A 14,776-nucleotide genomic window follows, 5' to 3' on the forward strand; every position below is an offset into this window, starting at 1 on the left:
TTATGAGGTGCTTCCTGGGCTTCCTGCGTCTGTGTATTATGCTTTAACATCTCCATTCTTAAGGACTTTGATCCAGACATCTTGTTGTTCATATGCAACATTACAAACCTATGTATTTTTTAGCATTGCATTGCCTGACTTTTGGGTGAATTTGCAAGGACATCCATCCCTGAGAACATTGTGACAATGTGTTAACACACACCTGAATCTTCTGGACCAGCAAACCAACAAAACATCTGCTTTTATTTAGGTTCTCACACTTGCTGATGATCAATTGAAAGAAAGCAGCACCTAGCTGCTACTTAACCTCTTAATTCCTATGGAGGCAATTAGAGAGAATTTTTTACAGGACTGCATAGAGTCTTGTTTTTCAATACCTTTCACTCTTATTGACATCTCTCACAATGTCTCATGCAACTATACTATTTGCTGCACATTTGGTCTGTTGGAGTCTGAATACCACACACACACACACACACACACCTATTTAACATTTAGGCTTTCAGAATATGAGAGGACCAATCTCAGGCACAGATCAGTTTCATGCTTTTGTTTGATGTGTAGAGAGAGCAATCAGCTCTTACTGAATTTTCCAGTATGCACTTCATCTCCTAGGCTAATTGTAATTATTCACACCCCCTCTACACAAGTGGTATCTTTTGTTTTTCCCACTGCTAATTCATCTCTTTTTTTTATTTCAGTCAGAGCTGTAAAAACAGAAACAGACCCCAAACCTCTTATGTATTTTCTTTATTTCCATACAAAAGGGCCAATGCATGACCAACATAACCAGATTGTAAAATTATGAAATAACGCAGGGATACATGCACGCTTTGAAATGATGCATAATGTATAAAGAAACAAACAAGTTTTTACACATGCATATACATGCACACAGTGAAAATCCTCTGGCTGGGTTTAGGGTGTTTTTGAAGTGTTTCCAGAAAAAAAAAACTCTGTGGTTTCACCATATAGTCAGGAAATGTCCACAATTTAGAGGCTAAATGATGACCAATACTAACTCATGTGTGGTTTTAAGGGTGGAAATGTCTGACTTTAGGTTCTGAATGCAACCCAGTGCTGGGTGATCTTGGTTGTGAAACTAGCAGGAACCTAGAGGAGGATACTTTTGGCAGTAAAAAAAATAGTGACAGCAGACTGAGAGTAAGAAAAAAACGCACCATTGGGTTTTTATAGAAGAAATGACGAGTACATCGCAAGCAGCAAGAATAGTAACCTATAAAAATGCTAAAAAAAATGCTGTGCACAAATCATGCACGGAGCTCTTTCAATAAAAATGAAATACATAGCAGTTTATGGAAACTGATATTCTATATGTACACAGATAGCTCATACAACACTGTCTTATTAAAACCTATTTACATTAAATACATAAAGGGCTGCTGAGCATTGTTGCTCTGACGTTAACACAATCACAAGAACGGGGGAGAAGAATGATATGTACAACATTTTAGGCAGAAGTAAGAAAACTGGGCTTTCACTTCAGTTTTCTTCTGGCTTTTTGGCAGTCCACATCCTACATTCTGTCTGCTCAGGCAGTGCTTCAAGAAATTGATCAAACTGGCATCTTTATTTCTTCATCCTTCAGCAGAGTGGGTGGCTGATTCTTCTCATACTTCAACAAGAGTAACCTGGAACTGACCGTTACCCAACTCGGAAACGTCGATGAGGAATGCCGACTGGTTGGTGTAGTGCTGGATGATGTTGTCATCCATGTTGACAAAGATCCTGTTGGGGAGACAAAGAAAAAGACAGGGTTACTCCAGGGACTGTGGAGAAACAAGGTGCAAAACCATTAACCTATTTAGAGAAAATCATATTCATCTCTAAAACTGCGGTGTTCAAACAGCCTAATAATGTGTTCAATGTGCTCAACCTTTCACCCTGGTGTGACACAAACAGGTTGCCAGGGTTAAAGACAACATGTCTTTTGTTTGGAGGAAGATCTCAAGTGAAAGACATAGAGGCGGTATATCTCCTGCATCAGTAGGAGTTAAAAATCAGGTCACCCTGTTCCTCCGCCTCCTCCTCCTCTGCAGCACTAACACTAGCCTTTAAGGCTGTAATGACTGATCTAACCACCGGCCCATGCATTCTGCCTGCAGGGACAGGATTGATTGAAGACAAGAGCAATAGACAGGGAGGGAACTGCAGGGAGAATGTAACCCAACCTGTTAGTTTAGCTGCTCCCCCTGCAGTGATTGCTTCCAGCAAGCAGCAAGAAAATTACCCAAAGGTGTTTCAGCTACTGACAGTAAGTCTCAAGAAGAAAAAGCACAGACTATCAATAGTTTGTCAGCCACGTAGAAATTCTGCTAATTATACTTCTGCAGCTAGTTGTAAACCCTTCCTATCTAAAATGATGAGCACCCGTATTCATCGTGGAAAAAGCACAGCTATCTGTATGACCTTTCACCATTGAGCTGAAAGACGCATGACAATTCTAAACCTGACAGACAGCCCTCAGCTAGTGAGTGGAATCATCCAAAGCCTTTATCATATCAGGAATTTCGTCTTTCAATGCCGCTTTCTGATGTTCCAAAGAGATAATGTTATGAAAACATAAATAAGTACAGCCAATGCCAGTGACTCACCAGCAGGACTTAAAAAATCGTTTTATCTTCTTTCAGTCATATAGTTTTCCTTTAGAAGCAATTAAAACATTCCAGGGCTGAGCCAACTAACCTACCCGCCCGGTTTGTCAACAAGCGCTTCCTTAAGGGAAGATAAGATTAAAACAACAAAATAAGCTCAAAATCTATGCAAATCATGGCGACAGGTGCACTTGTTGAGGCTAACTAGTCTATCCATCTGTCTGCAACACAGGAGCCTATCTGAGATATCACAGGGTTAGAGGTAGGGTATCAGCAACCTCAGAAAAGTTGGACGGCTAAGACAACCATTCACTTTCACAGCTATGGCTAATTCCTCAAAACATGTTTGGATTGCAAAAGAAAGCCGGAGTACCCACACAAGCTCAGAAACAACCCAATCGATCGGTGGATTTGTACCCAGGATCTTCTTAGTGCCACCAATAATCTCAGCTGTTTTTGGTCATTTGTAAAATCACAGTGCAATAGTCATAACAGGAACAGGACACTCACCCTCTCTTGCATTTTTTGTAGATTTTCCCGATGGTTTCTTTTTGCAGGCCGTACTTTTCTGAAATCTGAGGAAAGTAAAGGAACGAGAAGACTGTTAGCATGATCTGATGAAAGAAATATGATATTTACTTTCGGCAAAAGATATGGTACAAATGTTCCAATGAGCACAGAAGTAAACAGGTGAAGGTGCTTTTGATCCCCACCTCAGGAAACTCAAGTCAGAGGATTCAGGAATGTGTTTTTGTGTGTCTTTAAAGCAATCATGTGATACTTACAGCTTCTCGCAAGCCTGACAGCGTTGGCGAGTTGAGCATGAGGGCATCAAATACCTCTTCAGAGTTTGTCCTCACGTACAGAAGAACTAATATAAACCAGGAAAAAACATTTTTTTAGCACCAAAGAGGACACTTTTTTTCAATTTCGATTTAATTTCGATTTTTCTATGAGACTTGCATGTTTCTATCTACCTCTCTGTGCGTCTTCTTTGCGAGCTTGTTTGTTGGTTGGGGAGCTCGTCTGGTCTCTGTCTGGATACAGCCTCTTATGAGAACTCCTGGAAGCACAAACATTTGCATTAGACAAAAGCAGACACTTGGCTTCTGTTTGAAAATGCTGACTGTGATGGCCAAATGTTACCATAGCCTCACTTTTTTTTGTGCGTGTGTGTGCGTATCTATGCTTACCTTTCCGAATCATCCATGGGAGTGGCCTATAGAGACAGGGAAACAGAGAGGAGACCAGAGATCTGATTAGACGCTTCTCTACTGATAAAGGCATTGCCTAATGTCCCCCCTTCCCAGAGCTGTCTGTGCGTAACATTTTAAAAGAAAAGGAATGTTATCATTTTAGTGCTGCATTTCCCATAACCTCTAATGGAGCAACGGAAGTGTGGACACTGATGGAGAGACACTGATAGCACCATCCTGCGCTTAATCATGCTGTTAAATCAAAGATATTTTCTGCTTTAGCTATTCAATACAAAACTGTGATGCATCATATTGTTAAGCAACTTTGCAACTCCCTGTTCTTTATTTTTCTTTTGTGTTAGCCACTGTAAATCAGGACTAGCCGTATAATGGACCTAACAGCAATGACATCTAACCCATGAACCCTCTTATTATTGATCCAAACATATTGCATGCTCTTCTAGTATTCCTGGCGTGGGAAAAATGGCCTGTCTGAACAGCACTCTCACCACACTACTAATGCAAGTGTATCTGACTGAAAGAAACAGAGGATATGAGGGTGGCTTGCCGCATAAAAGGTGTGAGTGCTGTCTCACCAGGTGCGTGCATGCATGTGTTTCTGTGTAAGCGCTCATAGCTTAATCTTGGTGTCAGCAGCTGTAGCGGCTTGTACTTGTGTCTGGTTTCGACTCCAATTAGCTCATCGGATCTCAGGCCTGTGTTTCACCTCACTTTCTCTGCCTCACTATCCCCCCACCCTCCCACTTTTCCCACCGCATACTTTCCCACAGTTTTTTTTCTCCCCTGCCTTGCTCGTGCCTGCCCTATTGCCTGCAAGGATATGGATGGGTGGGGGTAGCACTGTTGTTAAATGGGGACCTACCATGCGCTGTAAGCTGGACAGGTGTGTGTCTGGAATGAAGAGAACTGGCTGGATCACATGGTCATCCAGGGTCTGGAAGAAGGTGCACTCGTTGCCTATTGAGCTACTTACTAAAGATTTAGCTGCAAACAAAGGAGGATAATGAGGGATGTTAGGTTGGACTTTCACAGATAGCATATTAAAAAAAGGTTGTGCTGCTATTTCCAGTGCTAACTTTTACCATCATTAGTGTTCTTTCCTCGCCTCTTGGATCTCTTCCTCTCCTCGTCTCTCATCTTCCTCTCTGCACCCTGACGACACACAGTCACACAATTAGATAAGTCACTCTGACTCAATTAATGCTTGTTTGCTCGTATAAGAAGATGAATGGAATAAAGCGAGTTACCTTATCACAGAAAATCTTGACCTGGAGAGCAGCTCTGTGTATCATGTGGCTGTTTCCTGAGCTTAAGTCGTAAGTGTCGATCTGAAGGTTCAGGGGCAGGCCTTTCACTCCTTTCTGAGAGGAGAAGTCTGTGCTCAGGGAGTTGATCCCAATGTACACCTGGAGGACAAGAAAAATGATTATTATATGTATGCATCACTATGGTGTCGGGCAGCTTTTACTGAGGTTTTTCATTTGTTGCTCATGTGTCCCAGTAGGATCATAATGACATGTTTCATCGATGGATTTCTTTTTTTCTATCCTTTACATATTCTCCCTGTCATCATATATACTAGAGACAGTTCCCTGCCTTCCTGCTCCGTGGCGTTTGCAGTAGGTTCGGGTGCCCCACCCCAGCGCCTTTGGGCCACAAGCTGGTTGTTGTGACAAGAGCCTTAGGGCCAAACACATTTCTTGGATTCCTCCACTCCCACCACAGCCACTCCTTTTCTCCTTCACCTACCTGTTCTACCTTTCCACTGTTTTCCTCTAAAACTTCCACCTGTTCTTTTACTTTCATAGAACTGGCCTTACAGTCAGAGGCGTCTGTGCATTCTTGTGTGATAGTGATGGGTGCATCTTTGTGTCGGTCTGTTTACCTTGGCTTCCTCGCTGGGGTTCCACACAAAAGAGAGAGCATTGAAGGCCACTTCTTCAACATTGCTAATGCCGCTGAACACTTCCTTGTAGTCCGCTGTTAAAAAACAAAGACAAACGATAAAGATCGCGGTATGAAAGACACAACAGAAAGCGGAGTATTTTTTTTGTAACTTTTGTAGGTGTTGTGCACAGTGACTTTCCATGTGCAAAGAACATACCGATGTCAATGACCCTCTGCTTGGCGGTTGGCTGGCGTCCGTGCCAGTGATTCCAGAAGCGCAGTTGCATTTCTGGGCTCTTGTCATTCTCAAAAACAGCCATCACCACCGTCTGAAGTGGAGAAACAAAGGTGACAAAAAGAGCAGGAAAATTAGATTCATTTGTCTAGCTGGTACGTATTTCTTTACACCTGCACGCATGTCTAAGAATTCTCCTTCATCGCACGTCATCCATCACTCCAAATCCTTCCTTTCTCCCAAATTGTCACCAGTTATTTGTGTTGAGCTAGCATGTGTTTGTGTATATTCTTATCCTCTGATTCGTTTGACAAAGAAAACGGCTGTAAACCGCACCACACCTTCCTCTCTCCTTGTCCACTCCTTTTTTGCTTTCTGTTCTGCTTGTGTCACATCAGACAAATGTAGCTGAGGCGAGCTGTACTGCACTCTGGCCTCATTGCCTTGAGGTAGGAATAAATTATAAAGGGCAGGATGCTGTCATTTTAAATGCACCAACCTGGTGTGCAGGGTGTCAGCGGGGTATTAGTCATTAAAGGAACTGTCTCCAAGGGAGGGACAGATATTTGGGAAGGGTTGTCTTGCTGGCACGCAAAGAATTCAGGTATTATTTGGCTTGATGGAAAAAACAAAATGCCCGAAGGGAAGGATGTAACAATAGTCATCTTTTTTTTTTCTTTTTTTTTACGTAAGACAAACACAGAAAACAAAACAAATCTTGGAGAATAACTTAGAACAAAAGCAGTCCTTGCTTTCCAGATGATGTGTCACAATGACTCACCTTGACTTTGGTGGCAGTGAGGCAGGCGCTGCTGTCCACCCCATGGAGAGTGATGGGGTAGAATTGTCCCTTGTTCAGATACACCATGGGGAGCTCGCTGGGCTTGTGAGAAGAAGCTGCAGGAGCCCCGAGAGAAAACTGGAACTCACTCCTGGATCTCTCAGATGGGGAACTGGTGTAGGAGTGGGAGTAGACTGGGCTGGAATGGTTTTCAGGGAAGGCATCGCTGTAGGGAAGATTCTGATCCCCACACAGAGATATATGGATTAGTGAGGGGAAAAAAGAAGCGGCACAGAGCTTTCAAAACTATATGAGAGACGGGGCTTTAACTTTAAATTATGGTACTAAGTTTACCTCAGTGCTGGGGTCAGGGAAAGCAGTGTTCTCGGGCCACTTTTGCAGCAATTCAAAAAAGTTGCTCAGCTCCTGTTTGTCATAAGTATTTTCCACAACACTGGTCAGCGAGGTGTATGTTTCTGAGGTGGCAGAAACGGAAATGGGTGGGGTCTGCTTAGATCCCAAAACGTTGCTGGGCTGGATGGGAAGGTTGTCAGAGAGAATCTTCATGGCGATAGAGGACGTGTCCAGTGGAGGAATCTCATTGGTCTGGGGCAGACTCCTAGCAGGATGGGGAAGTGGGGGGGGGAAAGATTAGCTATAACAGAAAATCCACCTTGTTGATGTCATAGTGACTCAGGTAACAACACATCAAGGAAACAAACATAGTTGAAGTGACTGGCTATTGTGTGCCCTTAACCATTACAGAAGCTTAAAGGTTGCCAGAGTAAACGTACAACGGTCAGTAAAAGCACCTCTTGTGTCTCAACACACACATGGCTACTGCAAACTTGTAGAAAGACCAGGTTTGACTCTGGGTGGGAACTGTTTGTCTCTTAATCCAGTTTATTTTTTCTCCTCTTCTCTGTGTTTGAGTTTCTCGGTTAAAAATGTTTGAGGGAACAACACAGAGCCCCAACAATGGCCTTTCTCACAAACCTAACAAGGAGTAGGAATATAAAGACTAGAATGAGAAAAAACAACTACCTGTCCTCCTGTTGTGAAACTCTTTAAGAAAGGCAGAGAGGATGATCTAGGAAGGGTAGATGAATGGAAGAGCTCGAGAGGAAGACAACAATCCCTCTGACTGTGTTTGACTAGAGGATTACCCACTCATCAGTTTACGGCCTCCTAAAGCCCTGCCTTTCTCTTTCTGTATTATTACTCTAATAACTACAATTCAGTGACAACTGATTGAGTCTCTGAGTCATGCTACCTGTCACAGAAATGACTGCAAATTGTAAAAAAAAATGGACTGAAATAACTATTTAAAGCTGTGCGGTGAAGAGTGACATGACTATGACTATGAATGACTATAGATACACGGAAACAATGTCAGAGGCATGACTGGTTTGTGAAGCGTGTGTGAAAGCGTGTGTGTGGGAGCAGCTGCAGAAACTCTGTCTTACCTCTCTGTTACTTTGCACACATTGCCTGTGCGGCTGCAGGCAGCGTTCACCTTTGGGCTCTGGAAAAATAGGAAAAAGGGGGAAATGCGATCAGTGTCAGGAAATTTAAATGAATCTTTAGGTTTACTCAAGATGAACTACTTAGGTTTAACATAACTAGTGCTTATACATTATTTACCTTGCACTGTTCATAAAACATCGAGAGGGCTGTTAGCTCTTCAGGCAATCTGGATTTTGAGGGGTTCGGCTCAGTTATGGAGTTATCCAGATAAGCCCAGGAGTCCATGACGTAGTTTGAGTAATTGTTATAGCTGAAGTTCTCGCTCTGAAAGACCAGTCCCAGAGTCCTACGACAGGCCAGGAAGAGTTTAGATTAGCAGGATGACTTGCAAATTAAAATATACACCGAAACAACTTTAAATATCAAACTATAACTATTTAGTTTTAAAGTCCTAATTAATAGCAGACCCACTATGTTTCCGATCGCTTAGCCATCAGGATTTCACATTTACCAGGGCCCCGGAGCACTGCACATACTTGTCCTGTAGCCTGTAGGGTTTCGATTGCAAAACCACAGTGCTGAGTAACATCTCTCAGACGTAGCGGTGTCAAAAAGGCTTAAAAAGCCAGGGGCCACCCATAAACATGCACACACACACACACACACACACACACACATAGTTTTTTGGTTTCCAGTGTTGTGAAAGAAAAAGAAACTACACTTGTGAATCCTATATAAACTCTTATATTTGCTCTGATCTTAAAAGAGATGACAAGATTTTCTTGCTCAGTAAACAGAAACCCACAGCTGTCACAGAGGTGAGCTCTGGTTTTTCATTTCACTTGGAAAAACACACACACACACACACACAAATACACACACACACATAGAGCCTGGGGTTCTGGGGATTGTATTTGTTTGTAGAGACTCACATCGACACTGAATTGTTAACATCAGAACTGCTAGGATAAGCCCCCTTTGGAGTTTGTCTTAAGCAGCTAATGAACAAATAGCTGCAGTGTAACCTAGATAAACAGTTAATCAAATGTGACGACATGAGTCAAAGACCACAGGTGTGAACAGCCGCAACAGAACTTAGGGAGAAATCCCACAACTTCGCACACGCATTAATGGACGAATGCTGATTAATGCAGTTCAGCCCAGTATCTGTAAAGCTAAAAATACATTACATACATATGAGCACGGAAAACTGCATACCTCAAAATCTTTGGTTGCCAGATTAGAGCCTCAGTTTATACTAATGTCCTTTTAAATTTTAGCCACAAATCCTTAAGCAAAGCTGGTACACCTGTTCAGAGGTGCACCTGCCTCACACTCAGCAGCAGCCTCCCAAAACAACAAACACAAGTTATTCTCTGCGTATTTCCCCCAAAACAAGCCGACAGCGCTGGTTTTTACTTCGGTCCATAGGAGAGGGGGGGGGGTCTCGTGTCTTGAGTTTCACCATTATGTAATTCAATGCAACGCATGCTGTCATTACCCCTTGTCTCCAACACCTCAAGAAGAGGTTCTTATTTTATGCTCTCCTTTTGTCCTCTGTGGCTCCCTAGGTTAGTGACAACGCAAGTAAAAGCAGACCCACTACGACAAAAAACGCCAACTTTGTGTGTGCCTATCACAGCTTGTGTGTGTGATAAATTTATCCATATCATTTTCTCCTGTAAAATGCTCCCTTTCACATGGGGTACCATTGACAAAGAAGAACGGGGGATTCCAGGCTGGAATCTTAAATGACCCATTCACTGTGTTACACCAAGTCCAAACTAAAAATGTTTTTGTCTTGTGGAAAGAGAAAAAAAATACCTAATGGAAAAAAAAAACCTTGCAGTTACAATAGCTAAAAAAAACACCTAAAACAAAACACTTGAAGAACTTACTCAGTCTCTTTGGTCATGTCTTCAGTCCAAGTCAGCTTGAATAGGCTCCTTTAATCTCCACTCTTCAGTTTTCGTAGGGGCTTCTGTTCTTCTTCAGTCTATCAGGGAAGAGCTGTGAAACACAGATGAGTCAAGTGTTGTGATTCTCTCTGAAGAGGGCCCAGATTTATTTCATGCCCGGACAAAGTTTCCTCTCCCCTCTGATTGGCTGAGAGGTGTGGAACAGGTGTGTGATAGGACAGGTGTAGAGGGGAAGGTGTAGATCTCTTCCCTAGTTGGAAAGAAACCATGAGTGTGAGTGTGTAAGCCTGGAGTTCACTTTGCATGACAATCCAGGGCAGGAGAGCTTTGAATCTCATTAACATTTTGGATTAAAAAAACAAAAAAGGGGAGAGTGGTGATCCCAGAGGTGTGAAATGTTTGGTAATGACTCTGAGAAAGGCAGCAGAGGTCAGGGACTCAGCTTTAAGATGTTAATAGTTTTTCAGTATCATTGCTCACCCTCACCCCTTCATTATTATTCCACTGAAAGGTTTTGGTTTCTTTACTTTTTAAAAGTTAGAGAAGCTACATTGCATTTATAAATGCGTTATTGCTAAGGGCAGAGTCCTGAGATTTAAAACGTCAAAAGAAATCTTTCATTTGTTACATTTTTTTATAATGATCTGATGTGTTTTGAATTTCCAGAGCAAACTATAGATTTTTCTTTCATGAATATAATGAAAAAATGAGAATAACAGAATAAAGGAGCAAATGATGACCAAAACTCTTTATTTAAAGGGAAAAAACTTTAAATAAACAAGAATGAGCCCTGGGATTTAGGGCCACAGTTAGGAAAGTGGATGGATGGATGGATGGATGGATGGATGGATGGATTGAAAAATGCAATCACCTGAATGTATGAAATTATAGAAACAGAACTATGTGCAGCATTCATAACTGTCTTATTACAGTATGGAGCATCTGCAAAAATAAAGGAGATTTTACACTAATATTTTGTTGGACTCAGGACTGTTTGGGCAACTTTTTATGCTTTGCATGTGGAGGGAGGATCTACATCTGAAGAAAGAAGCATGGAAATGAGGAGAAAGAGCTTCTACTTTGGTTATAATCTCTTTCACAATAAGCCTGTGCAAGAGTTTTTTAAGAGTAAGATGCAAACTCCCTAACCAAAGCTCACACATCGTGCTACCAGGAGTCATATAGGCGCTTGTCGTTCAGGGATTTTATCTGTAGCTCACAATCTTCCGAGCCTTTTACACGAAAACACAGAGCGAAAGCGAGAGAAAGCGAGGATGATTATATGTACCTGTTTATCTGTTCATCCACGTGTGAGCCCCTCTTGTGGGACACCTGAGGGAATCTGGCGTGGTAACACACAAGGGTGCGTGCTGTGCAGTCTGCCCACACACTCATGCACACCCTCACTGGATAAGAAACACACGCATACATGCAGAAAGCCCTGAGGCAAATTGGCTCTGAATCAAAAGAGAAAGAGAAAGAAGTCTGTGAGTATGACACATCTTTTATTACTCCAAAGTAAATATGACCTAAAACGTCAGCCACATAAAAAAACAGTAATTTAAATGAAAGCAGGTTATGAAGTAAAGAATAATAAGGCATGAAAATGGGGATAAGAAGTTTACAGACACGACATGGTAACATGGAAGTGGATCTTTTCTCACAAAGCAATTATCAACTCTGCTCGTTGAAGGTGTGAACTATTACTCCAAGTTTCTCTCTCTCGCCCTGTCTCTCTCTGTTTACCCCCCATTAGAGCTGCAAAATTAGCATATCAAAATGCTTGGCTCTTTTATCCTTGCATTACTCTCACTCTGCCACTCTCACCTCTTCTTTCTGCCTTTTTATCTAATGTGTTTACCTGACATCCCTCCTTCTGCCAATGCAGCACCCTCCCACCCCCACACAACCCAATGTTCAGCCAGTCTACTGAGCAATCAATCAATTTCCTGAATATCAGGCGTGATCATCTTTAGGAAAGAAAGTGCATCTTTGTGCAAACTCTTCTGTTTAGTGTTGGACTTCTTGTCAAATTTAGCAGTGCTCCCCAAACCCCCCAAAAGATCTCTTCCAATCTGACAAGACAGGGAACTGGAAGATGGATGGCTGTGTCAAGATGTTCAAAGGCCTCCCTCGAAACTTATCCGTAGAGTAAGAAACCAACAAGTGTCGGGCTGCTTTGCTGTATTGTGTGACAGCTTGTGTGGATGTGAATGCAAGCATGCGGCCATGCATGCTAGCACACAAACAGACGTCAGCACCAGCTCTACGCACCACCGCTGCTGAGAAGGGGCAATCTCAACACCTCTCTCCCACCATAAATCTCTCTTTCTCCTTTCCCAATCTCCCACTTACTCTTCCTTTCACCTCATGTTTCTACTTCTCGTTTCCCTTGTGACCGTTTGACCAGTGAGTCTTATCTGTTTCTGCCACTTAAGGACTTTGTGGCCACGACTAAACCCCTTCACGCAACGATCACGCACATCCACAGCGTTAAACCAAAGTGAAGAAGTCATGCAGAGAGAACAAAGTAATGAAAATAGCAGCCCTTTTGTCCTGTGGCTGATCCTTCTCATTAACTCCACACTATACATATCTCCCCATCTCTTTCTCTTTCTGTATCTCTTCATCTGCCCTAATGCCTAGTCTGTCATGTAGGAATGTGTGTTGAGGATTGAGAGATATATGCCTCTGGCGTGATACTGTCTACCGACTCCTTCATACTGGGAAATCTGCCCTTATGCTAAGACTGTGCACCTGTTACTGCAAGGGCTCATCATGTTTTCTGCAACTGCAAGGATTTCCCATTTCTGCTGCTTCTTTTTAAGCACCAGTTTTCTGCTGTTACCTGCTGTGTTCTCATAAATATTCAATTTCTCGGTATTGCTAAAAAAAAATCCATTCACACAAAGCACTATCAGGCACAACTGATTCCATCTTAAGCATTCAACATTATGAGTGAAGGTTTTCAAGGTTTTGTCATTTTTATGTTCAGGATTGTGAAAATGAAGCAGGATGGTGTTTATGGCTGAATATTAAGAGATTGCGACACAACCTTAAACATCATTACTTTGGAAAAACTAAAGCAGGAAATCTAACAAATTATTTTATAATGATGAAGATGCACATGTAATTAAATGGCCCTTTTATATGACATTTTGATCTCCTTTGCACTCCATTGTAATTTTCTGAGTGTGCCTGGAGCCTTAAATTGTTAGTATGATTTATTAAAGTGCCTTTAAAAAGCATCAGCTGCACTGAGAGGATTTTACTGTGAAATATCTTGTGTCATATACTGTGCATAATAATAAATTATATATTTCCACACAGCTGCACAAAACACACATGCATGCAGGATATGGGTTAGACACCTAACCAGCTCTGACAGCAAGGACATTTGGCCCAGCTGACTTTGGTATGTCCACAGAAGAGAGGTTATAAAGAAATTCAAGCAAAAACAAGGTACTTTCAACCACACTATGAACCGGTGTGTATAATTACAACTATGCATGGATAGCATGGCCAAAGGGAAATGTAGCTACAGTTATAAAAAGCGAAAATTATCTTCCTCAGATGGCATAGGGTACTAAACTGGAGAGACATTTTCTCATGTGCAGAAGTGGATTAATGAACTCACCACTCACACTGAGACATTTCGGGTCACTGACTGTGAGCGCAGAGTATCATCAACATTTTCCATTTGCTCAACAATATTCAAGTGAGCTCGTGCTTTAAAACTAGCTGCACAGGCTGATAAATGGCCTCTTTATGGTTCCAAAAAGACACACGAGGGATACTTCAAAGACCCTGACTTGAATAGAACCATGCACTCCATAATCAGTGTAGCTCCTCTTTCATAGAATAAAATAGAATAAACCTTTATTATCCCACAAATGAGAAATTTTGGTGTTACACAGCTCTTATAGCAAGGGAGGTATAAACACAAAGTAGTCCTATATACATAAGCGACTGCAATTCGAAATGTCCTGAGATATGTAGAAAATGTACAGAGATATGTACACAAGTGTGGGTGTGTGTGGGTGAATGATCCTAATGCAGTGTACAAACAAGCTTCAAATAAGTAGCAGCAATTAAAGAACATATGATATGTCAATGAAACAGGTGATGAGTAGGATAACCATGTTAGACTGTGTTATAGCCTGACAGCTGCTGGTAAGAATGACCTGCAGCAGCGCTCCTTCCTACACTGTGGGTGTAAAAGTCTTCTGCTGAACGAGCTGCTTGGTGCTCGTACAGTCTCATGCAGGGGGTGGGAGGTGTTGTCCATGATGCATGTTAGCTTAGACAACATCCTCTCCTCCCCAACCTGCTTGATGGACTTCAGCGGACAATCAAGGACAGAGCTTGCTCCCTTGACCAGTTTAAGTTTCCCCGTCCCTCTCTGCCATTTCACCACTCCAGCAGACCACAGCATAAAAGATAGCCACGACAGTGTCGTAGAACGTCCTTAAAAGAGTCCTATTCACCCCAAAGGATCTCAGCCGCCGTAGCAGTGAAGACGACATAGACCCTTTTTGTAAAGTGCATTTGTATTTGTGGACCAATCCAGTTTGTTATTAAGGTGAACACCCAGGTATTTGTACTCCTCCACTATTTTAATGTAATAGGGGGTGACTTCTTGCTTCCAGGCTTGC

The 14,776-nt window shown here is 42.2% G+C and overlaps 1 protein-coding gene across 2 annotated transcripts; it reads right to left on the bottom strand.

The window, feature by feature from the left end:
* Positions 1-735: 735 nt before the first annotated feature.
* On the bottom strand, positions 736-11,428 carry grhl3 (grainyhead-like transcription factor 3). 2 transcript variants are annotated; one of them, XM_039603300.1, is made up of 16 exons: positions 11,410-11,428; positions 10,101-10,212; positions 8,380-8,548; positions 8,202-8,260; positions 7,090-7,354; positions 6,736-6,975; positions 5,937-6,048; positions 5,718-5,812; positions 5,080-5,238; positions 4,915-4,984; positions 4,695-4,816; positions 3,809-3,834; positions 3,593-3,678; positions 3,401-3,486; positions 3,126-3,190; positions 736-1,749 (listed from the first exon to the last, which is right to left on the bottom strand). In XM_039603300.1, exons 2-16 carry the CDS (start codon positions 10,115-10,117, stop codon positions 1,632-1,634), a joined length of 1,689 nt encoding a protein of 562 aa, XP_039459234.1. In that variant the 5' UTR covers positions 10,118-10,212; positions 11,410-11,428; the 3' UTR covers positions 736-1,631. The 2 variants fall into 2 exon arrangements, with proteins under 2 accessions (XP_039459234.1, XP_031614189.1); XM_031758329.2 differs by lacking the exon at positions 11,410-11,428 and having other exon boundaries at positions 10,101-10,236.
* Positions 11,429-14,776: the final 3,348 nt, after the last annotated feature.

Source organism: Oreochromis aureus, linkage group 19 (assembly GCF_013358895.1).
Source record: "Oreochromis aureus strain Israel breed Guangdong linkage group 19, ZZ_aureus, whole genome shotgun sequence".
In the NCBI taxonomy this organism is placed as follows: domain Eukaryota; kingdom Metazoa; phylum Chordata; class Actinopteri; order Cichliformes; family Cichlidae; genus Oreochromis; species Oreochromis aureus.